Here is a 25,148-nt window from a genome sequence, read left to right as displayed (position 1 = left end):
AAGTGTAGATTTATGACACCTCTTCGACATAAATATGTTGGAGGTGTGCTAATGTGAAGAAAATACCGTATTACCCAAAGAGATTGTAATAAACATATTTGTTTGTTCAAAAAGAAAGTAAAGACAGGGTATTTCTATAAATCTCAAATATTTTTAGCTAATAGTGGAGGGCAAGGGTAAGATACATTAACATAAACCTGCTAATTCTTTGATAACTTGCTGATGCAAGTGGAAGAAAGATACTTTGCACTGCCAATGTGTTATGCCTTAATGTATTAATCAATCTGGTTAAGAGCAGCTTAGAAACTGAAATGGAAAGTAGAGAAAATAATGTATAAAATCCTTACTTAAGGGAATAGTTCTTCATAGCTTTTCCCAGAAAGTGATTTCTTGATGTGGTTTTTTGTCAAGGTGTGTTAAGAAAACCATCTGCTTTCATTTCAGTCCCATAGAATAATAACTGTATCTTGATTTCTGCCTGAGTTGGTGGCTTTCTGTAAAGTTGATTTTCTTTGCTTATACATTAATTACTTGGCCTTGACCAATGTCAGTCTAAGCTGACAGTCAACATACAGAATGTGAAGGGTTAGGCTCCAGGAGTTTCAGCATCAAAGACAAAAGTGAACTTTGCTCCCCTGAGACTTACCAACCTTGCTGCTCTTACCATGAGAGGGGAAAGGCAGTGGCTGAAAGAGAGACAGATCTGAGATACATGAAACTGCTTATGAGGAAATTCTTTCAGATGCAGTTTGAGTGTGGCTGCCTTTGTGCAAAGCACTGGATGAAGAAGGTGGTATCCCATGCTACTTGGAGCAACCACCTGGCAACCCTCAGTGACTACCAGCACCAGAACACCCTTCTCCTCCTCTAGAAGCTTGCTGCCTTAGGCAACTGCCTGCTTTGCCTCTGCCTACAGCCCACCAGATTAATGCATTTAAATTGTGCCACTGTCACTTGATTCTCTTTCTCTGAATAAAGGATCTTTGACATCTTGCAAGCATGCAACGAATTCTTGAAAGAAACAGACGAAATAAAACCATACACCATACAAATGTACAATTTCAGACAATTATTACTTAATTGAAATAAGATCCCGTTACCTGTGTGTGTGATGGTGGGAGTCCTTTTCTGCCATAGATGCCAACCAGAGCAGCCTTTCCTAAAGACACATTGAATTTCAGATGCACTGGGTGGTCGATGAACACCTGAGATCTCCAAAAAATACCAGGAGGGATCTTCTGTGTGGCTCGTCTGCCTACATCAATCTCTCCGGAGTCTATAAAACTGTCGTCTGGAAAGAAACTACTGGGCTTTCCTGCCAAAACACAGGAACAAAATTCTTGCATTAATCTTATATCCTGAAAGTAATCCAATCATACTTGTATCTCTGACACCGATCTTGAGAAACAGTCTATTAGTGTCCTGAAATCTTCTGAGAACTTTGTCTAGCCAATCCATACGATTATGGGAGGAAAACTGGCAGGGTTATTTCTGGCTTCAGTAACTGTTTTGTTTGAAAACATGAACATGGGAAGAGCAACCTGGAGAAAAATGGCCTTTTGTTTAAATTGTAACATCAGAGAGTGTGCAATTACATTCCAAAGATAAGAATAAATCATCTGATATTATATCCTAAATAAATATAACTTCAGGAACAGAGAAGTCACCATTAAATTACAAAAAAAGAAGTACAGTAAGTGTGAGATAGACGTGTCACAGAGTGGAATGGTGGTGTGGAGAACAGCAGCATGAATGATGCCTGAGTGGGGAAAGGAAAATGTTTCTCTATTAAATTAATTCTTGACAGTGGTAACAGTATTTGAAGCTTGTTGAACAGTGCATAAAAAGGTAAATAAAGAAAAGGACTGAGAAAAACAAAGGAAATTGTACCCTGCACTTGAGTAATGTCTGTTACATGAAAGGTTTTAATTGGGTTTAAATATAATCTGCAAAGTGCGCTATGATTATCCGTTTTCTTTCAGAAGACAAATGAAGGCATCTGTTTCTCAAACCAGGTTGGAGAGCCTAGGTATTCAAAAGGAATCAGTACGTGCTGTATTGTCCAAGGGAGTCAGCAGGGAGCTTGGCACTCCTAAAAAACACACCTGAGAAATTCCAGGTTAGAAATTCATAGACTCACAGCTTTCCAAACAGGTGGCTGCTTTGAAAAATCTGGTCCCAAAGGAAGACCAGGGAACACGGGGTAGAATGAAAAATCAAATGCCAGAATGATGCCTTTTTAGACTGTGCCATAGCCAGTGGCCACAGCTTTAGCTGCAGGGCATAAGGACAATGAAGAAGGCAACTGCTTAGCAAACAGCCTTTATTAAGGACAATTCTAGTTGAAAAGTATGCAGTAGCATCACCTGAAAGATTTCAGCTTTAGTAAGGAGAGTAATATGTCACCAAGAACTAATTATTAATTTTGGAAATTCAAATACATTTGTGCCATTACAGCACACTACTCTGTGTTTCACAGATCAAACAAGTCTAACAAAATGAGAAAGAAACTTCCAGGTAGTTACAGTCTTTTGCAGGAAGATCAAATTGTGAATTTTTTTCTTCCAGAGTCTATATTTGAGAAATGGGAAACAAAAATATGTTTTCCAATCTATCATGAATTCACATGAAACAGTCTCAGAATTTACTTGCCATATTGAAAAAGGTGATTGATAGAACATGTCATTTTAGTGTTTCAAATGACAATATTTCATTTAGTGTTATACAATATTAATTGCAATATTTCATTAAAGTTCTCCACATACCATCTCAACATAAACTTTCCAGGAGAAAAAGATGTAAATTGTTAGCTGTCTCTGAAAATCAATATAGAAGTTACCTGCATATTAACTATTAAGGATGACGTTGCTTTAATTTGTTTTGTTTACTTAATAAAACTTAGCAGAACTTGTGGTTCCAATAATACTAACCAACCACTGATTTAAAGTCAGCAACTGCTTAAATACATTGCTGGAGCAGGACTTGATGGCATATTTCATTTCTCTGCTATCTTGTGGCAAAAGTTTTATGCATACCAGCACAAAAGGTGTATATGCAAAGGCTGTATACATGTGCACAGAAAAAAAAAGCTACTGTTAATTTTACGAGATCCTCATTTATCTTTGCTCATCACTTTCCAATAAATACGGGGGGGGACATGTGTTGACTTTTACTCTTTTTTAGTTGAAGTGTATATTAATGGAGATAATCAGAAGCAGCTTAGGTAAATGGGCATTCCTTATGAATCATTCTGTGCTGATAGACTACAATTGCACAATGAAAATCAGCTTGATTCTGAAGGGAATTACCTTATCAATTGGATTGATAGTATTTATTTGGCATACTAAAAATTACTTTTCACACTGTCAGGATTAAAGGAAACAGTTCCCATGTCTTCATGCAAAGTTTCTTATCGCATTATTGTAAGAGGAAAAGGTAGAGGATTCTATTAAAGAGCTAAAGACATCACATGTTTTGGCTCAAATGAAGTATACAGTTTTTCTGATTATTACTGACATGTTTTATAGACTCTCAGAAATTCAGATGAAAACTTGAAGTATTTTATATGCCCCCTGAATGTTCATTAATAAAGACTGTACATCAGAGTGAATAAGTGAAGGTGAGAATTTAATATGACAGATGTTGCTATGCAAGTGAGAGGCTGGACAAAATGAATGCAGGATGTATTCTGTACAGAGAGCAGTGCTTGCTCATGTAAATAAAAATGCTTCTGTGATTGCAAAAGGCAGTCTTACAGAAATAATTTTTTGTACACACAGTTACAAAGTTTATGTCTCCTCTTGGTGGACAGTTGTATGTCTGAGAAGCTGATATCCTGTTGTATCATGTTGCCAGCAGTTGATGTCAAAAGAGTGGCTCTCTTCACCAGTCTGAACTCAGTCCCTGAAATCCATCCCTATTTCATCAGTTTTAGCCTACGGTAAGATCAGGTTCTGCGGACTGGATACTTCATAAAGTACAATAAAAAAGCCATTTCGGCTTCTAATCAGAAATCGGCTTTTAATCAGAATATCTGACTCCTTAAAATTAACTTCAGGTCTGAATTCTTAATTGAGCTGTCAATTACTTTGCTTTTTCCACACATTACCTTGAACTTTTTAGTTGCCATAGCAACTGTTCCTAATTTCTTTGGATATCAAAATGAACTATTTCATTTCAGACCTTGCTGAATCTGTATTTTTGACAGGAAGGTACCCTGACCCATCAAAACACTTAAGAACACACATTTCTCTGACTTCAATCACAGTTAGTTACATGCTTAAATGTAAGCATGTGGTTAAGTGCTTTGGTAAACAGGGTTGAGCTTAAACACAGGTAAATGGTGTGCTAGAGCACAGACACAGATGAGAAAGAATGACTGTCACTGAGAATTGGCAAGACATTGGTAATGATTCATTCAGATCAGCTCTAAGGATGCTCTAACACATTGCAGCCTATTTCATTCTGATCCAGAAGACTTTCAAATACATTTCAATTATTTTTAAAATAAGTTTCAATCACATACATTATGGTTTAGAATAGAAGCCATGCAACACTGCTAGTCCAGAATTAGTTACATAGCCACCTAATGAGGAGAGAGCTGCATTTTAAGGCTGGACAGCGTCACTGCTGCAACAAAGATGTTGTCCTGATGTGTTTTCTAGCCAACACAAGATATTTTCCTCAAGCCTACAGATTTCCTAATATCTATATGAAGTACTAATTTGAGGGCTTTTCTATTGACGTAACTAGGCTATTTCCCAGTATTCTCTTTTAACAGAGCAGCAACCAAAACTTCTACTCATGTTACTGCAAACATGCCTGAAAATAAAATCAAGTGGAGGTCTTTCACTTAGATGGCACTTTTGGATACATCCATTTATTTTCATTTTGACTTTTAAAAGGAAATGGACAGATCAAAGCTAGATGATTCAAAAATGAAACATATGGCAAGTTAGAGGGGAAAAAAAAAGATCTGTCATGAAGTATTTTTGAATATAACAGCAGGGCTGTCTGCAGCTTGCTGCACTGTCTAGTAAGGTTTGCTGAGAATAACCTGCTTAGCTGATTTTTCCTTGTAGCAACTTGATGGCAGCCATCAGTTACCAGTAAATACACTGTTTTAAGGAATACACATAATTATGGCCTTTATTTGAACTAATAAATACAGATAAGCACTTACAGAAAAAAATACTACAATTAATTTAAATTTTAGACGTAAACACAGGCTCTCAGCCAAAGCCTAGGGAACGCTCTGGAAACTTCTGAGTTGCCAGAACAGTAGCACACGTCTTATGTGTCCTCAAAACTTCTTCCATCAAAATAACTAAAAAAAACAGCCAATGACTTCACTTTTACTGAAATCTATTAACTTTGAATAGGGAAGCCTGATACACAAACAAAAAGGCTTTCAGAAAATTAGAATTTCTCATTTCTCTGGCTAAGTCTAGGGAGGGATAAAACTTTGCAGAGCTTACAGGTACTTTTGGCACTGCTGCCTCTAAAAAAAGCACACTAAGATGTAAAGCTGCTGGATGAGGTGCTGCTGAATTTAGGACCCACCAGCTGCTGCTAATTTATGTCAACATCGTAATTCGTTGTGGAAACTAGGCCTTTTATTTGGCTACTTTTGCAAAGAGATGTCCACCTCTGGAGTGCCAAAACTCACAGTGTAGAAGTTCTCAATAAGTATTTTGGTCCTCAAAACATTTGCTACTCAGTGGCAGCAAATAGGCAAACTGAAATGTTTTTGTAGTGCTGCAGAGAAAGCTTAATCCACTACTCCAGGAATCATTTAATTTTCAAGAGACAATGTTTTCCCATGAAAACAGCCCCTCGAGGCAGGGTTTTCATGATGGCCTTCTGTATCCTGTGAGATAAGGTACACATGGCTTCACCTTGAGAATGCCTTGAATGTGTGGGGAGGGTTTCACACAGTTTTATTGCATTAGTGGACATCAGAAGGGTACAAAACTTAGAAACGTGGAAACAAGACCAACGATTACTAGTTCTAGACATGTAAGACTGGAAAAGCACCTGCTGATGGCAGCATTGAGGGTAATGGAACATGAGATTGGATGGCTGGAGTTTAGAGGCAGACAGAAGACTCACAACATGAACATACACCAACCATACCTTCACTGGTTCCTTTGCCTTTCCTGTCAGGTAACTCTAACCCTGTGCCCCCCGAAGGATATAAGGAGACGTCCGTTGGCACTGGCCAACTGCTGGCTGTGTCTTCCGTGATTTCATACATCTGCCCTTCCATCGGCTGCAGGTGCCAGTTTAGGCCAAACAGGTGCATGGCTGTGGTGAGCAATGAGAAAAGTCATCTTTTTCTGTTTGGGAGAGTTTCAGAACTACAGGGGCACATTCTAAATTCTCACTCCACTGTCTTATTAGTGGTCATTGCTTTAGGACAAGAATGGGATTAATGTAATTGGACAGCCCCTGCTGCTTCTACCATACAAGCTCCCTAGGTCTTTCCACCCACTTAAACTCATTTTAGATCACCTGTAGCAATCCACCCTGGTTCTTCCAGCATATCCACTCCTGACTCATGGTCTGCATGAGAGCATAACCAGGCACAGTGTTTCAGAAAGCTCCCAAGGCTGGGGTGGCAATGTGGTAAACAGAGAAACACAAGGAGTATTATTTCTCAACATACCAATAAATACCAGGAAACTGCACTATGATTTGTTTTGCTATATTCACAGTGTATTATTCAGGTTCTTTTTGTTTTTACCCATCAATTAGACACAGAAGTTCTTACAGACATCTCTGACAGTTTTTCCTGTTAAGACCAAGTAAAAACTAAGGCAATTTAAGATCCATCTTGCACACATGCCTTTGTGCTCTGCATCACAAATGCGAGTGACTATGTCTGAACATTCCTTGGTACAACTCAGCTTCCTCTATTCAGATCAAAGATCAATCCTTGAGATCTGAAAACAAGCATCACCATTTAGATTTGTGTGATATCAGGGCAAAGCTCTCTGTAGGCTTCTGGGCCATGCAAAGCCATCCAGTGCACATGTGAATCTAATTCAAGGCATTACATAAAGACAAGTGAAGTTAAGGAAGAAGACAGACTACTTAAAAAGCAAACACGTGTATGAGGAGTATGGAAATCATATGCCTATACAACTAATATTTGCCCCTTGCAAATATAAAGCAAAGGATGTGGCTTCCCATATCAGTTCTTCCATCCCCAACATAAACATTTCACACTCAATCAGTATCCAGCTTAGCTTCAGGCTCTACACAGATAAATGATCCAATATTTGCTACATTTGGAATGACATTTCTTTTTTAAGGGAAAGCCTTGATATTTTACGCTACTTCTCCAAGAAACTTTACAATGACACTAACATCACAGGCATTTAACATAAACAAAACCAGTAAAGAAACAGAGCATTTCCATGGCTTACGGTTCTCTTTTAATTCACGAAAATATACCTGAGCTTGGCAACCACTGTTAGGGACAAGTGGTTAGTTTATTTAAATCTGTGCATCAGGACAATCTTTTCAAGAGGATTGAAAAGTAATCCGAGTAGTTCTTCCAAAACAGCGTGCTTAGGCAATTTAGCAAAATATGTGATTTTTTCTACTTCAGTCCCAATTAGGTCACCTATCGTTTACTAACATAACTAAGGTTGTCTTTGCACAACTAAAACTCTCCTTTCACCATGTAAGTGGGGACTGGGTTTGATAGCAGTCTTAACCATTAAGAAAGGAAATACTCTCCTAAAACTCCCAAACAGCAAGGAAGGTTTGGGAGGACCTCTTCAAAACTCATTGTTATCGGGTATATATACTAAGAAGGAATGCTAGCAACACAACTGGTAATTCAACCAGGACACTTTAGACAGAGGTACGAGTACTTTCATCTGAAAGGAGTGTATTTACTTGGCAGAGAAACTGTGCAAGGGAAGAGAGGATATCAGACCAGGAGCAAGGAATTTGCATCAAGCATTTGGCATTGCTATGCTTGCATAATTTCTTCATCATCGGAGTGCCTGGGCCCTTCATAGCTATTAACCTCATAAAACCTCATCAGGTAGGAATCTGCTTTTTTCGACTACACAGAAAGGAAAAGAAGAACTACAGCAGATTAAAGGACTAACTTAGTTAACTTGTTTAGGCATTAAAATAAAATTGTGTGTTAATTCACTTTATGCTCACAGGTTCAGAAGCTCCAGCAGGCATTTCATGCACCTCTCTGTCAGCAGTTTTTGTTGTAAGCTCAGTACTGGCTGCTGCCTGAGAACTCCATCCAGGCTGGACCTCTCCAAGGACCAGAGTGTAACCCAGGTGCTGCAGAGCTGTTAGAGAGCTCAAGGGCTTAGATGCTATAAGCATGCAAGTTCCCATGTTTAACCACATGGATGGTTGTAGTTCCAAGCAGAACAAAACCTGTACTGTTCACTCCTCTAAACTCAGGCAATCACAGATATCAAGCAGGCCAGATGCTTCTGCTGGCTCTAAGTGCTTAATCCAGCTCCATCTATCAGATGTCTTCATGTTACTATGACCTGCATGAGCTTATACTGGGCATCACTGGTTCGGGCAGGAACTGAGCCAGATGTTTGCTTTTTTCACAACACCATTTGACTTGCCCTGTCCTTTGGACGTCACAGTCCAAGTGCCACACAGACTTTTAGGAACACATTGCAAGGCCACTGTTTCCCCAAAAGGACGTTGTTGCTTCTCCTCTCCTTAGGAGGAATTTGTTGTTGTAGATTATTATTTACTGCAAGCAAATGAAGGTGAAAAACTCAACATTGTTTTGGGTGCAGAGAAAAAACTATGAACATTTCTTCCAGGCATTAAAATACATTTAAAATTCATGAGAGGAAATGTGTTTGAAGGGAACATCTTGCTTCAGTGTAACGACAGAACTGGTAGCCTGGAAGTGCTACAGCTTTTCTGCACGTTATCCATCCAATTGAGCAAGTGAATCAACCATTCCATGTCATCATTCAATCCTAAATGTTTGAAAAGTGTCTTACAGTGTCCCAATTTAGAAAATACGACAGATTTATCTGTAACACAGATACTGTATTGTCACACAGAGTCAAAAGGTTCATATTAATGTTACCTTTTGTCTTAGATTTTGTCTAAAGCAAAAGCTTCTTGCATACATTGATCCCATCATCATATAGATCACAGAATCAAAGAATCACAGAATGGTTTGGCTTGGAAGGGACCTATATCTAGTTCCAACCCCCTCTGCCACAAGCAGAGACACCTTCCACTAGACCAGATTGCTCAAAGCCCCATCCAACCTGGCCTTTAACACTTTCAGGGACAGGGCAGCCACAGCTTCTCTGGGCAACTTGTTCCAGTGTTTCACCACCCTTATAATAAAAAATTCCTTATATCTAATCTAAATCTATTCTCTTTTAATTTAAAACTAATGCCCCTTGTCCTGTCACTACAGATGTCAATAAAAAGCCTCTCTACATCTTTCCCTTTTAAGTACTGAAAGGCTGTAAGAAGGTTTCCAATGATGATCCATGAGAAAGATTTCTATGACCACCATGCACACAAAAGTGCAGAAATCTGAGAAACAGAGAATTTTTTGAATAGAATCTTGATTACCAAGTGGTTTAATAAAAATGCAGAACGTGGAGTGCAACAGCTCAGAGCTAGTGCTCTATTCAGGATTTCTGATTTGATGTTTCTAAGCACAAAATAAAAGCCTATAAATATTCCCACCTATAAGGTAGAAAGACATCATGCAATTTCTGCTACATGTAGGCAATAACCACAAAAGCCAACCTGAAACAAGAAAAAAGAGTCTGACTTACTTTGGTAACACACACGGGTAGCAGGTATGTTATCATCAAATCACCTGATTAAGTGATTTCATCACTATCTTCCAAATATCAGTAGTGTCTGATTGGCAAGCTGGCGAAGATTAATTTCTTCTCTTGCTCCATCTCACTGCCATACTTGTGATAAGTAGTAACACCACTGGATGTTTTGTGTCTTTACATCTCAATGGGATGTGTAAAACTGTTGATGCACACAGTTGTTTAAAGGTTTTAGGAGAGACACAAAACAACCTTGTTCTGTGCTAAATTGATGCACAGTTCTTTCTTGTGGAAAAAAAAGAATGGACCATCAGGTAAAAGCCCTAGAATCATGGATTAGAGGCACAGTCATATACTTCAAAGTGTTAATGTTCCTAAAAGCAAAGTGAAGCTGTAAAAATAGTTTGAGATTCCTGATGGTCTCAGCCTCCAGGTCAATGGAACCCACTGTGGACATTTTCTCTGGCTTTTTTTTCCTCCCTCTGCTCAGCTAGACATAAGATGTGGCTGACAGGGAGTAAATGCCCTTGTAAAAGACCTCATGTCCTTCTTCCTCTCCCTCCCCAACATGATGCTCAAGTAGATATTCAGATATTGAAGACTTCCCATGTATTAAAAGGGCACTCTGCAATTAACAATCATTAAAGTGTACCCTTTTGTAAAATATCATGTAGCTTTCACTGCCTAGGAAGCCCCATGACAGGCTCTTTATGGAAGCTTTGGCTTTATTTCCCATGGAGAATAAAACTCTTTTGTCTGCCTTCTCTTGGAATGGAAACAATACCTAGGGTAAACCCTGCATCCTCTCTGGGGTGTTTCAGCACCAACAACTTAGACGATATAAAGGCATCTGGGGCCTCTGGTCCATTATGCTTATGTTTTGACATTAAAGCTTTGACTTGCACAACCTTTCCACCGTAGCTACTTGCAAGCAAAAAGTGCCCTGAAATGTGCTGAACAGGTATCAGAATTTTCTGTTGCAGAATAAACCACCTTATCCTCAGTCCTATGTCACCTCTGGTTGCCTTCTTGGTGGAAAACAAGGATGCCAAATTCCAGTCCCTTCAGAGTTTGATTACTTTACTGAGGTCAGCATTTCAACCACGACAGTGTGATATGGTTGTTCATTTGCTGGACCCAGATTCACTTTAACAAAGAAAATTTGCAAACAGTTTAGCATCAGCTGACCTATTTAACCATCCAAATAAATCAAAGTTCATATTGGTGGAACCAAATATTTAGGATCATGAATATTTTCATTTTAACACATTATGTCTTTCTATATTGCATTATTCCTACTCCATAGCTACTTGTGGAGGCCATCATCAGCATAAGCTGATGCTATTAAGCCAGATAAAGAGGAACATTCTTTCCAAGTATGTTTTGAAAAAACCCAGGCTTTTGGGTATCTTTGTATTATTGCCACTTGCTTATGAGACAGCAAAACACTAAAGTCAAAACAACTTACTCAGCAGATCAGAGAACAAAGGAAGTGGTACAGCATTTAGGATGAAAAAGGACAAACAAAGATAATAATTCACATGGTCAACAAAATGGACATCTCTTGGGAGAGGTTGATGGAGTGAAGGGGCTAGCAGAGAGAGGCAGATGATTGTGATAGATCACAGGCAGAAGAAAAGACAAGGCATGCTTACTGAAGCATATGAGACCCCCAGAAACCACACCAGTCAGCAAAAAAATTGAAAAACAAACTCCTGGTCCTTTATTAGCTTGTTGCTTTGCCCAAAGCTGCAAGCTAAGTGTAATAAATAACCAAACCAATCAATTACGATGCTTGAAATTAAGGTTACAGCTGAAGCCACCAGCTGCTTCATCAGTGTTTGTTAAAAGCATTCTCACAGCGGCTCACAGGCTCTGCTGCCTTCTCCCCTGTCCTCTCAGAGTTAAGTCCTGCAGGTACCACTGCCTGCCAATTCCTCACTCCAGCAAAGCTCCTATATAATCTAAGGAATGAATAAAATAACGACTGTTTCCCAGCTAACAACTATCTTGCCCTGAACAAAGAATAAGGAGTTTTTCAGAATGGAAGCTCAATGAAACAAGTTAATGATCACTACTGTGAGTCTGGATTTACAGCAAGCACAGAGGATAAAGGGCATGGAGGCAAGACAGAAAGTCTTCTGGGCTTCTCATCTGAAAAACTTATCCAGTTTCTTTGCACTAAGAATACTCCAGGTTTTGAATCCACATTTGTGTAAAGATGTCAGAATATTTGCTTAAATAACATGGGGGAGCAAACACGTTTTGGAAAAGCCAAGTTTCTCTGCATAGCCCCTCCACCCTCCGCAGCTCAGCTGTACTGGTACTGGGCTCTGTCTGGAAAAGCCTGGCTCCACTGCTCTACTGGTTTCTATAAGCACCTCAATGCACTGGTGATAACAAAGCCAAAGCCAACACAAGACAAAACACCACTCCTAGGACGGAGAATGGCTTTCCAAAGCCGTGAGTGCAGCATGGGGGAAAGGAAAGAATGGGAAAAGTGTGAGAAGGAACAGCTGAGAGAAACTGATACCATAATGAAGAGTAAAAACAAGAAAGAAAGGGAAGGATGGTAAGAAATACAGAATGAGAGACAGTTCGGAAAGAGCAAAGGAAATCTAAACAAAAGAGTAAAACAGATTTGGAATAGGAAAAACAGCTGGAGCTCAGTGATGGAGAAGACATTTATACAGCTTGTTTCTTTGCTCTCCCTTCTTTGTGTGGAAACAAGTATAAGATACACGGTGGTTATCTACTCCTCTTTAACCTTCATGTTTGGCAGTCAGACTTCAACTAACACACTCTCTAAAATGATGCCTCTAAAATGATACCTGAGCTTTGCTTTTCCTCCTAATTGAAAAAAAGCTGAATTCCACCACTGAATTACTCAGGGCTAATTTTGACTCAAGTAAATGTATTGCTTTCACTCCTGTCTCTGGAAGAAACTTAACTATAATTATCTGGATAACTGTCTCTCTGTACACTGAAATCATATGATTTCTGTAGAAGTGGTAGAATTGACTGTTGCAGAAATAATCATATTTTTGCAACATTCAATGTTATGAAAAGGAGCCTTTCAGCATGAAATAATCACTGGTTTGTCAATTTTCAACAAATCACGGAAGAGGCACGCAAGACTAAAGAGAATGGAAACAGTAAAACAAACATTAAAAAAAATAAACTGTTTTTCTCTTACACTGCTGTTCCATGTGCTGGACAAGACTTCGGTGTCCCAGCATGGTAGAACATGCCAACACAATGAGAGTTGAGGATTGAAGGGCTCTATGGCCCTACTGGTTTCGGAAGAGGGCAAAAGCAGCAAGCATGGGACACTTTGAGTGCTGCAGTGATTTAATACTCAAATACCTAAGGGTTCACAGATCTGGAACTGAGATCCAGGGATCTCAGTGGTTTGTAGTACCATGAATTCACATCATTTATACGTACATACCCAGGGCACTCAGCCAGTCACAGTGGGGCAAGGAGAGAGGGATTCCTGCAAGGTCAGTTCTTGCATGGACTTTGGCAGTTACTTTACAAACTAAAACTCTGTACAGTGCTCTGTGTTGCTTCTAGTGTCTGAAATTATTTCCTATAAATAAATGCTTTCCTTCCGTGGCTTAAAACTCTCACTCAAGGAATGGAAAACCGAACTTCAGAAATCATCCTCTACTCTAAGGAATGTGAGTTTGCACACCAGGATGGGACTGCAGCCATGTGGGAACACAGAATCCTGCACACGGTGCTCTCCACAGCCCAGATGGATTAGGCCTGTTGTACAGTTAGAAATGTAAAATTAACAGGTCACAGAGAAATGGAGCCCAAAAAGCAGCTGGACTGCATGTTGTTTAAGTGATGACACTCAGCCTGTGGCTGGGAGATCCTCTGGCTCTGCTTCCTGGCCTGTTGATTTATTTGATACAAGAACAATAGTTAAGAAGAATAAAAAACCCACCAGGAGGGATACTTAGGGTAATGCTCATTATTGTAAATTCCCCATCTGCCTCCCTTCCTGACTGCTCAGTGATCCACCTTCAATGAGAAAAAAGGTTTACAAGCCTCCTTCACAGACCAGATTTGAAGACACTTTGCTGGGCTGGGCTGCAATTGCTTCATCCTGAAAACTGGACAATTAATATCCACCCATCTTGGGTGAAGGGGTTAGGAGGAAGGACTTTGATGATAAAACAGAGTAAAAGCTGTATTGTGTTTGTTTGTGGGTTTTTTTAGGACCTCAGATGTCCTAAAGTGAGAGGCAGGTGCTTTCACAGCCAGCTCAGTACAGACAAATGCTACAGGATACATCCATGTACCTGGGATCATGCCTGCTGCCCGACTCTTCCTCCACCTTCCGAGCTCAAGCAAGTACCAGATGCAACTCTTTCAGAGATAATTCACGTCTCCTCCTTCCATCAATCAAAATCACCGTGTGCAAAGGAGGAATACCAATGATGGAGAGACTCCCACCTCTTAAAATTTTGCTAGCAGAGAGGGAACTGCCTCTTGGGAAAACACAGCACTGCGCTAATCACCCGAAGTCCTGGCTACAAACACAGTTACTTGTTTTGATTTAACACTAACTAGTTATTCTTTGACCCCTCCTGACTGAAGAGCTGTATCAATGATTTCCAAGATAGAAGCAGATGGTCTACCAAACAGTATTAGCTTCTTCTTAGGAGAACACTTCATATTTTAATTTGGTTCCCAATTGCTCTTAATAGGGAAGAAAAAAGGCTTCCAGCTGAAGCATCACATTTCTTTGAAACCTTCAAGGAAGTGACTAGAAAGATACTATAAAATAAAGCAGTTAAGCTCAATGTTTGTTCAATGCAAAGAGTCAGCACTTTCTATTCAGTCTTCCTAATTACCCCTGGGGATCAAAGACTTTGAACTGATTGCCTGTCCATTCAAACAGCTAATAGATGATCACCAGTCCCTCCAGTGCTACAGTAGCTTGTAATTTCTTCCAGGAAAGGGAAAATGCAATTTTAAAGGGGGATATTTAAATATTTTTATGGTTATTTTAAAGGGGATTTTTTAAAGTGTCAACCTATAGAAAAAAAATAGACATAAACATGGCAGGGCTTATCCAAGGAGCTGTCTGCTTAAATACCATCGGTAATTTCCTTCGCCATCTACGCCAATTTGAAATAGAATAGGAAGCTGAAAGATGGACCTCAGCAACACTTGGCTGTTATTAGGTAGCTTACTGCACCAAAGAAACTTATTTTAGACCTCACAACTCTAGTAAATTTGGTGTTACACATGCTCAGGCCTTTCTCAGTAAAATAATATTTTCCCTTCTAGAAATCTTTTCTGGCAGAGATTGCATTACCATAAATATTACTGAGATATTTCTTCAAGATCAAAGTCAATTATAAGATGGTCCCACTATACTTCTAAATGAAACTTTAATTTGTGCATATAATATTAGAAATAATGGTTTTCCCATTGAGGTACTCACTTCAATTAGAGAAATGAGGACAGGCAGCTCTACCAGAGGGCCTTCTATCCTGTTTCACGTTTGCTAAAATTCTGGGCTAGCCTTGTGTGGACAGAATATTTTACAAATGCCCTTTCATTATACACATATAAACTGTGAGGTGCTAATTAAAAAGGGTGTAATTTATATAGGCAAATCAACCAGCTCTCACATGCTTCCTTCCTCGTTATCTTAATCTGATAACGGTCAGAAAACCTGCCTTCCAAAATTAATATAATAGTTTGCCTAAAGTCTAAAAAAAATAGTTTGCTGTGCAAAAGTCATGAATATCTGTCTTCTCATAACACCCCAGCACAACAGAGGTGGGATCAGAGTTTAAAACAAATATTCCAATTAAAGCATTCAGATCTAAATATGCAGTAGAATCTGATGTGTGAGTTGATCTCTTGGATGGCTGCCTGCTCATCTGTCCTTCTGAACACAAACATGATTTTATTATAGTAAGACAAGCAAATGTCTCTGAGAACACTGCTTGTGTTTTAATCCTAAAAAAACATACTGAAAATCCTGAAAACTGCATTAGTGTTATTAGTCACCTTTGCACATTCTCATAGCACTGGAGCCCCAGTTGGGCTGTGCTAGTTGATGCAAGAAAAATTAACAAAATTACATTCTCAGAATCCCTTGATGTCCAAAGTACAGGTTTAGCTTGAGCTTTACTTAGCATGAGTAAATTTAGTGACTTCAAAAGCATAATGGAAGTACTTCAAATTCAGTACAAATTTACACATTTTGTAGATCTGAGCCAGAGTGCTCATCAGCATTGTCAAAACTGAGCTCTAAAGCAGAATCCTCTCAGTTTTGTGACTATTTGAAGAGACATGAAAAAATTTAACCTACACATGTGTTCAGGAGCATCTCAATTGTTTTAGTTGCTTTGGATGACAAAAGCACAGATATGTTTAAAGTAGGCTTAGGATGTTTAAATTTATTTTCTATTTTTTCTTTACATATACTAGAAAAACAGATTGTTCCAACAATTGGAGAGGGGGAAAAAAAATCCTTTTTTTTTTCCCTGTACAAAATCTTGGCAAATGAATACAGTTTGAGAAAGCTGATAAAGTGGGTGACACAGCACAATTAACGACACAATAATTTTTTTCTGTCCAGAGACCATGAGCAAAATCCAGTACAATACTTTCAGATGCTATAAATCCAAGTGAATGGTTCAGATCAGTGTGAAAAGCTCTCTCAACAACAAAACTTAACATAACCTGATGATTTGTTCCCTTGGACTTAGAACTAAATTCAGCACATAGATTAAGGCAAGCGCTAGCAAATGCAACCCACAGCGTTCTCCTAAAAAGACCTACAGGCATCTTTAATTATACCTAAAAAAAGAATTTCCTAAAAAAACTCAAAGTTCGACAAGTCAAGCACTCAAAAGTGAGCAAAGAAGAGAATTAAGATTGCTTGTGTGATTCTGCATTAAACCCTGTATGCATATGTGCTCTGTAATAGCCTTTAATTCCCTCATCACAGGCTATTTTTTTTCCACTGGCCCAATGCTGAGCAGAACAATTGTACAGAAATTGCCACTCAACCCTGGCAACTCCAGCATTGTAGCACGTTCAATTGCTTTCTAGGGATGCCATATGTGCAGCCTGGTTGGTAGCAGTAGGAGGGGGTTGGAAAGGGAAGGAATACACTTGGTGCAGACAATTTTGCTACTGCACTCTAAACAGATCTCTACTGAGTGTGTGTGAACTCAGATTTTCTAGTTTTGTGGTAGCCAGCTCTGGGAGGATCAGGGATGTGATAAAGCACACACCATTGCTTTTTCTCTCTAATAAAAAAGAGGTGTCACAATTCTCCATTACCTCAGCACATCTGCAATACGAAAATTACAGTGGATCCAATGGCAAAACTTTGCCTAAGTGAGTGACCACACTAGCAGCAGGGATACAGACCCCTACTCTTACAACACTTACAAGTCTTTTTAGGCTACAGAATCAAAGAATTGTTATAGTTAGAAAAGACCTCTAAGGGCATGAAGTCAAACCACTAACCCAGCACCACCATATTCAACACTAAACAATGTCCCCAGCTGTCACATCCACATGCCTTTTGAATACTTCCAGGCAAGGTGACTCCACCACTTCCCTGGGAATCATGTTCCAGAGCTTGACAACCCTTCCAGTGAAGAAACTTTTCCTAATATCCAGTCTAAACCTCTCCTAGCACAAGAGGACTTTTCCTCTGGGCCTGTCACTTATTACCTGGGAGAAGAGATTGACACATGTCTCCACAGCCTCCTTTCAGGCTGTTGTAGAGAGCTATAAGGTCCCCCTAAACCCCCTTTTCTCCAGGCTAAATACCCCCCAGCTACCTCAGCTGTTCCTCATCAGACTTGGGCTCCATCCTTCACCAGCTCCATTGCCCTTCTCTGGAGATGCTCCAGCACCTCAATGTCTTCTTTGTAGTGAGAGGCCCAAAATGTTCACTACTGGTAACTTAGGCATGATAATTTTGTTTCATCATTAAATACAAGCGTATCAAAGTGCTTGCTCAGGGACACAGCACACTGCCTTGTCCCTTCACCCCCAAAGACTAAGTTGATATTAGTGAATTAAACAGTACCAAGCAGAGTGACTTGATGGTCTACAACATTTATTTGTTAGAAGGGACTCTACCATGACTCTGGCTCTGGTCAGCCAACACCTTTTGAATTCCTGTGCACTGTGTTCAGCTAGCAAGGACCAGAGATCACTCTCAGTAGACAAGTTTGGGTCTGACCATTCATAAGAGGTTAACAGTATAAAAATGTACCCATTCTGGACCAGCTGGATGCCCAGAATGGTCTCACATACATGTTTCCCAAACTGGAGTTGCCCATGATGCAGTCCGACTGGGGAAGGTACACTATATAAATAAACTGTTACTGACCACCTGGATTAATACTGTTTGGAATATCATTATGCTTAGATTGTGGGATTTTTTTTTTTTTAACCAAAAGACTCAGGAAGCCCTTTTGATTCCTGACTTCATTACAATTTCTGCCATAATTAAAAGAGATTCTGCTCCACTGATAGTCCAATTAGATTGTCTTTTGAAATACTTAGGGTAAGCATAGCCATCATCTCTGCTAACTGCCTGGTTCTGCTTTGCTTTTTAAAGAGTCTCTTTGCATAACGAAGTGATGCTACAGTTGTACTAGGCAAGCAAGGTGTGATGCTGCTGCTGTGTCATGTGCTATCATATTTGAAAACATCCAACATATGCTGTTCTCATCATTCTAGGCAAAAGCCTCTGACTGCAATAAGGACAGGCTTGGAAGTTACAGTATGATAAAATCAAATAGAGAGGAAGATAGGAAAAGCTGGTGATGCTGTTTATAGGTTTTCATTGAAAGACAAAGATTCAACAACTTCTAACTATCCATTGTGCATCAGACTCCAGTATCTCAAGGGGAAGTGTGTAAGTGGTCCTTTTGGAGATTTTAAGTTTCAGCATAAGAAGTGGTTTGAAATCTTAACAGAGTGGGAAAGAGTAGATTGGACCTTTTGTTCATTATTTTACAGGTCACCTAGTATGTTATCTGGTCAGTATACTTAACAACAACACTTCACCCTATAAAGATGTATATCTACCACATAGCTCAACTTTAACTACAGGTAAAAACCTCCGAAAAATGCATCACTTCACATACCCAACAGAAATGTATGACCTGGCTGCAAAGCAGGCTTTGAAGCCATCTTCTAATTTATGCTAGAAAAGGATGGGAGAGAAACACTAAACTATAACTGAGGAATATTTTTCACTGTCAGTGACATCCCTAATTGAGATTACTCTATGACTAGTTACCCACAAAAATGTATGGTATTTAAAAACACTGAAAAAAACCCCCATTATGGCAAACAATTCTCTGTCTCCACTTAACTGTAATTAAATTATGTTCCTTCACACTAATTAGTATGAAATAAAAACATGGACTAGAGGAGAACTCCTTCCATGAGATATTAAGATCCGTAAAATTGATTCTTTTTCAGTATCTGTGTGCAAAGGTCAATCAAAGCTGTGAAATAAAGATTACAGCACCACATCTGTGCCACTGTCATAAAGGCAAGGCCAGCACTTCTGGAGTCAGCCTGCTGTTATTTTCTTTTCTGGGGGCTTATAGCAGCTATAAAACCTCACTAGAAGCAACTGATAAAAGCTTATGGGTTGAGAGCCTGTATCTTACCATTTAATAAAAACAGATGGAATTAAATTAACCTCTCTTTGTATTAAAGATTCTCAATTTTACAAAAGGATCAGGCATCTTAAAGGGCTAACTAATGTGTGGTTTCATGGCACACTGATAGAGACTCCCAGATCAGACGAGCCCTCTGGATATACAGCCTCAACCTGCTTTCGACTAGTTAAAGAATCAGTCATATTGCTGGACTACTTCTAAATGGAAGGCATTCTTCTAATGATCCTGCAATGATGAAAGAGGATCAGACTTTGACAAAAGGACCTCTTCATTCAGTGTCAAAATAAAACAATAAGTAGAAATAAAAAAAGTGATATATAAAAGCCCAGAACAATAGGGAAACAAAGAGTAATCTATATAAATCTAAAACCATGCAGAGAGGTGAAAAGAAGCTGAGGACATGAAGAAAAAATAAATGGCTTGGAATTAAAAAAAGAACAATAGAACACTTTTTTAAGTGTACTGAAACCTAGCAAACTGATCAACGATATAGCTATTTACTTGATGGAGATGGGGAAATTGTTAATAATGTTATAATAAAGGTTGAAGTGTTCAGTAAGAATTTTAGTTCAAGTTATTTAAAATAACTACAATAATGCAATTAATTCACAGGAAATAAGTTTTTTTCCAGTCTATTAATAACCAGGAATTATATTAAACTACATCTATTCAAGGACAAACATTTTTAAATCTGCAGCCTCATTTAACTTTTACCCAGTAAATGATACAGCAGAAGAGGAATCTGACTCACTGATTAATACTGAACCAGCTACCAGGGTTGATGCTGTACAAATATTTAAGAAGGGAAAAGAAGAGGATGCAAGTCACTTGGATTGGGCAGTCTGACCTCTATTACAGACAAAATAATGGAAAACATAACACAGAATTAAACTGATACAGAATAAAGAACATAAATGTGGTAGCTCAGGCCAACAGTATTGCTTTTCTGAAAAACAGGTCTTGAAAAACAGTCACTAATTTTTTGACAGGATTACAGGTTAGTAAGACATTTGATTTAATTTCATTTGACTTATGAAACAAGCACTTTCCAATGGTAAAGAGCAATTTATACATGTATTTTAAAACTAACTGAAAGACCTTAGTATTATCATTGCTGGTGAATAACCATCATATGTTACAATTTCTTGTGAAATTCAACAACTGACAGTCAACCTGAAATTATTCAATGTTTACATCAGTGTTACATAAGCAAATATAAAATCATGGATCACTAAACATGTAGATGACTCAAACACTATTCAAGTGACAAATACAATGATGAGGACAGAACAGATAAATAGAAGAGCTGGGCAGTTTCTAAATTTGAATGATTCAAACAAAAAGTGTCAAAGGCCACCTTACATGCTTCAGATAATGGATAGCAAATTGTGTCTGTGAAATGGGACGTTGGCAACTGAAAAGCAGAGAGTGAAAATTACTTAAGGAGAAAGTACAAGAATGCTGTATAACAATATTTTAATGTAATTTTTATAGCCAAAAAGAGTTAATGAGATCCTTATACATATAAGTTGGGAAAAAACTGAAGTAGGTATGCGGCTTACTGTGTAAAGATGGTAAAGTGGCTGGAGTTTGCTAGCCTTCAATGTCTGAAGAGGTCAGCCTACATGATGTGAGTGTGCTTACGGATTTTAACACTGAAAATTGAGAAAAGAATTTAAAATGAAAATTATGGGAATCCTCATAATTCTTCCTGTCTCCAATAAGCACTTAATTAGTTGATAAAAGATGCAGACTTGACCAGGATCTTTATAATTGTTGACTTTGAAGAAGTACTAACCACTTTGCAAAGCAGGAATTTTGCCGCCAAGTTCAGAACACATTGTCATCAAATGGAATACCTACATTTTAATACTTCCCAATATTAATATGCCTATGAGGAGCAATTGAGGGAGCTGAGGTTGTCTACCCTAGAGAAAAGGAGGCTCAGGGGAGATCTTATCACTCTTTGTAACTATCTGAAAGGACATTGTAGCACGGTGGGGGTCAGCCTCTTCCCCCAGGCAACTCATGACAGGACAAGAGGACACGGCCTCAAGTTGTGCCAGGAGAGGTTCAGGTGGGACATTAGGAAGAATTTCTTCATGGAAAGGGTTGTTAAGCACTGGAATAGACTGCTCAGGGACATGGTGGAGTCACCATCCCTGGAGGCGTTCAAGAAACTGGATGCAGCACTTTGTGCTATAGTTTAGTTGACATGGTCATGTTCCATCAAAGGTTGGACACAATGTTCTTAGAGGTTTTATCCAATCAAAATAATTCTGTGATTCTTTCAATAGCATCTACATCATGGTGTATTTCTCCAATCACAACACTTTTAATGTCAGGTTACAAATCTTAGATTGAAACAGTGAATGTTCTTTAATGGAGTTTCTATGGCGAGGTTTTAACACCCCCCTGAATGAATTGATCTTCACAAGAATAGCTTTAAAGTGGGATCTTGTACCTTTATCACCTCTTTTTAAAGATGAGGATAAATCACTTGTACTTCCTTTACTCTAAATTATAAAGCCAACAGTATCTGCTATCCAAACATACAATGGAAAATTCAAAGCAAAAAAAAGATGCACCCAATTCCCTAATAATCAAAGAGCTCTTGCTGACTTTGCAGGTGAGGAAAAATAAAAGATCTGAGTTATAATTCATACCACCATGCACTTAAAGCTGGAACAAAAGACAACAAAACAGGGGGAAATACAAGACTGAATATATGCCATCATGGTTTTAATTTTCATAGAATCCTTGAATGGTTTGGGTTGGAAGGGACCTTAAAGGTCATCTAGTTCCAACCCATGGGCAAGGGCACCTTCCACTAAAAGAGACTGCCCCAAGCCCCATCCAACCTGGTCTTGAATACTTCCCAGAGATGGGGCAGCCTCCCCTTCTCTGAGCAATCTGTGCCAGTGCCTCGCCACTCTCACAGTGAAGAATTTCTTCCCAATATCTAATCTAAACCTAGTGTCTTTCAGTTTAAAGCCATTAATTTCATTTTGTGTCTTCCTCATTCCTCTGGTGGTTACCTTCTTTGTGTGCATGCATGTGGAGAGGGAGATGGGGGAATTTTAGTAAAGTGATGGAGCTGAAGCATTTCAGTGAGTCACTATTTCATTATGGATCTGGCCCAGTAAAGTCTCTTTTGCCAGATTCCCGCAGGCAGCTTTCCTGAGCTCACTGCTACTCACCAGCCTCTTGTAGGCTTTACACACAGCAGCTGCCCTCACTGGTTCTCTACCATAGTGGTGTGACTAAGGCTAACACAGAGCTCTGTGATCTTCCCATCTCTCTGCTACAGAACAAAAGATGCAAAAAGATTTCTGCAACTCCATGCACTTTTGAATGATCACACAGAGGTTTGATCACACATCAGGTTGATGGCATCTCTCCATGAGGTTGAGACTATTTTCATGTCTTAGCCCTCCTGAGATAATTTACAGTGGAAAAATTTGGAGCTCAACAACAAAAGCGATCATTCAAGACTGGATTGAAGGATCAACATATATACAGATTTATATTCTGTCTTTAGTCAGGTCAATCTCCAGAACCAAGAATATACAAAAATACATGCAGACTCTTCCAGGGTTATTCCAGCTCCTGTTGCAGGCACTGGGTGCAATGCCACTGACTCTGAATGCGTTGGAATCAGTGCTAAAGGAAATGGAGTTGCTACAGTTCAAGAGGAGCATGTGCACAAGAAGAATATGGCCCGTATTTCTCAAATGCCATGGTGTATGAAAGGAAGAGCCAGATGTCATTTAAGCTGTACCACTTAGTGATGGAGTGGTACTAATCATGTCTGCATTTTGTACAAAAAGAGCCAGTTTTAATAAAAATGTGGGGTTTAATAAACCCCACATATTCAAGTTCTACTATAAATGATAAAAATGGTAGTGCTGGGTCCCTTTCAACCAATGTCCTGAAATGGTTATGTTTCACAAACTTCTATAGTACAGAAAATATATTACTGATAATACTACAGCATCTTTCAGACTGGATCTGGCATTTTTATAGATTAAGGATAAAATTAAGTAAATGAGACCCACAGTTACTATATGAGCTTATCACAGTGATTTTGTGAAGATGTGAAAGAACCAAGAAAAGTCCACAAAGCTCCTGTTAACATAAAGGCTTTGCTAGATGCTAGAACAGATTGCTTAGCTTCCATTTCTGCCTTTTATCTAAAACAAGACAGAAATAGAAAACATTCAAAAATTTTCATTTACAATCCTTGTAAATCAAAAGAACAAACATCAAGAGTAGCAAAATAGAACTTAATCTGGGATCAGGAAAGAAATATTAAAGCAGAAAGTGAAAGAAGTTTGTTGGCAGGGTAATAAATTGGTTTATATTTTAATATGAATAAAAATCTTAATATGAAGGTATAAATGTAGGATCTATAGATATGGATCAGGTTTAATAATTAACTTTTCCTATGGATCTCTAGTGGCATGTAAACACCATGGTAATTAGTATACTATACATCATAGCTAACTAGTTAGATTGTTAAGAGCTTTGGAGAACTGCTTTAAATTGTGTTTTCTCCATAGCATCAAAGAATCATGGACAAACTGAGCTAAAATTAGCTTTCAGGGTGATTCTTAGACAACAAAACAAAAGACACTTTATAAACACATCATAGTCCTAACACACTTTCACTGTCAAAGCCTTTTGCCTGCAGCAAGAAACACTGTTCTTTAAGTGAAGCTGCATCTGTACAGAGTTCAAATGAACACAGAACTGAAAAGTAGAGAGCTCTGACTCCAATAAAAAGGAATGGTTGTTTTGGCTTCATAATATGTTTTCCAGCCCTAACTTTAATCTAAATCAAATGCCCATCTTTCTTGCTGTTCATGCAATGCGACCGCAGCACATGCTTAAGTACAGGAAAATTGCAAGTGCCGAACTACGTCAAATTGTACTTCCATCTAGTCTGGAATATATATCAGGCAGAGGATAATACCTCTTGTTTAAGCAGGCAGAAACTATTCTCCATCACTAATTCATTTAGAAACTGTTCCATGGATCTAGCCAAACAGCTGCTGGGCATGGAGATCTGGACAAATAAACAGGTCTTTTCTGTTTCTAAACTCAGAAATCTTCATCCCAAACAGTACAGCAATGTCAGAGACTCTTCACAATGCTCTGCTAGCAGGTCTGGCATCTACCAGATACAGAAACTGCTGGAAAAGTATTTGGATAGCAACATACCTCACGGTATTAGCTCTACCATAATCTTGCTAGAAATTAGCCCTCCAAGGCAGAGCTTAATGGTATATGGACCCCGTCACATCCCAGCAACAGCCATGAAAATTTTCCTTTTTTAGGTGTCTATTGAATGGACAGTCCTAAAACAGGGGATTTAATTTTAAAGTGATGTCTCTTCATGACCTCCTAGAATAGCAGGGCAGTTACAAGCTGCTCAAAGAGGCTTTTGATTTCAATGGTTCCATCATTTTAATGTTACAGCCCTGATCTACCCCTGTTTTTCTCTTCAGTGCTCTCACACCACAAGACAAGCTTCTGCTGAGATTTGCATAAGCCATGTGTGCACAAAACACTGACAGGCATTGTTGCCACCACCTCACTGTGGTGTCTGAATATTTGAAAAGGTGGCAAC

At 38.9% G+C, this 25,148-nt stretch overlaps 1 protein-coding gene across 11 annotated transcripts in view; it reads right to left on the bottom strand.

The window, feature by feature from the left end:
- TENM4 (teneurin transmembrane protein 4) overlaps nucleotides 1–25,148 on the bottom strand; it is a 600,622-nt gene that overhangs the window by 184,958 nt on the left and 390,516 nt on the right. For all 11 annotated transcript variants that reach the window (XM_051778647.1, XM_051778642.1, XM_051778649.1 and 8 more), the window contains 2 exons: nucleotides 6,136–6,306; nucleotides 1,101–1,315 (listed from right to left, as the gene is read on the bottom strand). In XM_051778647.1, the coding sequence (XP_051634607.1) occupies nucleotides 1,101–1,315; nucleotides 6,136–6,306 (386 nt within the window). The remainder of the gene's footprint in view (nucleotides 1–1,100; nucleotides 1,316–6,135; nucleotides 6,307–25,148) is intronic.

This window comes from Manacus candei, unplaced genomic scaffold (assembly GCF_025592945.1).
Source record: "Manacus candei isolate 608988 ecotype Guabito, Panama unplaced genomic scaffold, ASM2559294v1 h1tg000014l, whole genome shotgun sequence".
NCBI classification, from domain to species: Eukaryota; Metazoa; Chordata; class Aves; order Passeriformes; family Pipridae; genus Manacus; species Manacus candei.
This window is presented reverse-complemented; position numbering and strand designations above follow the sequence as displayed.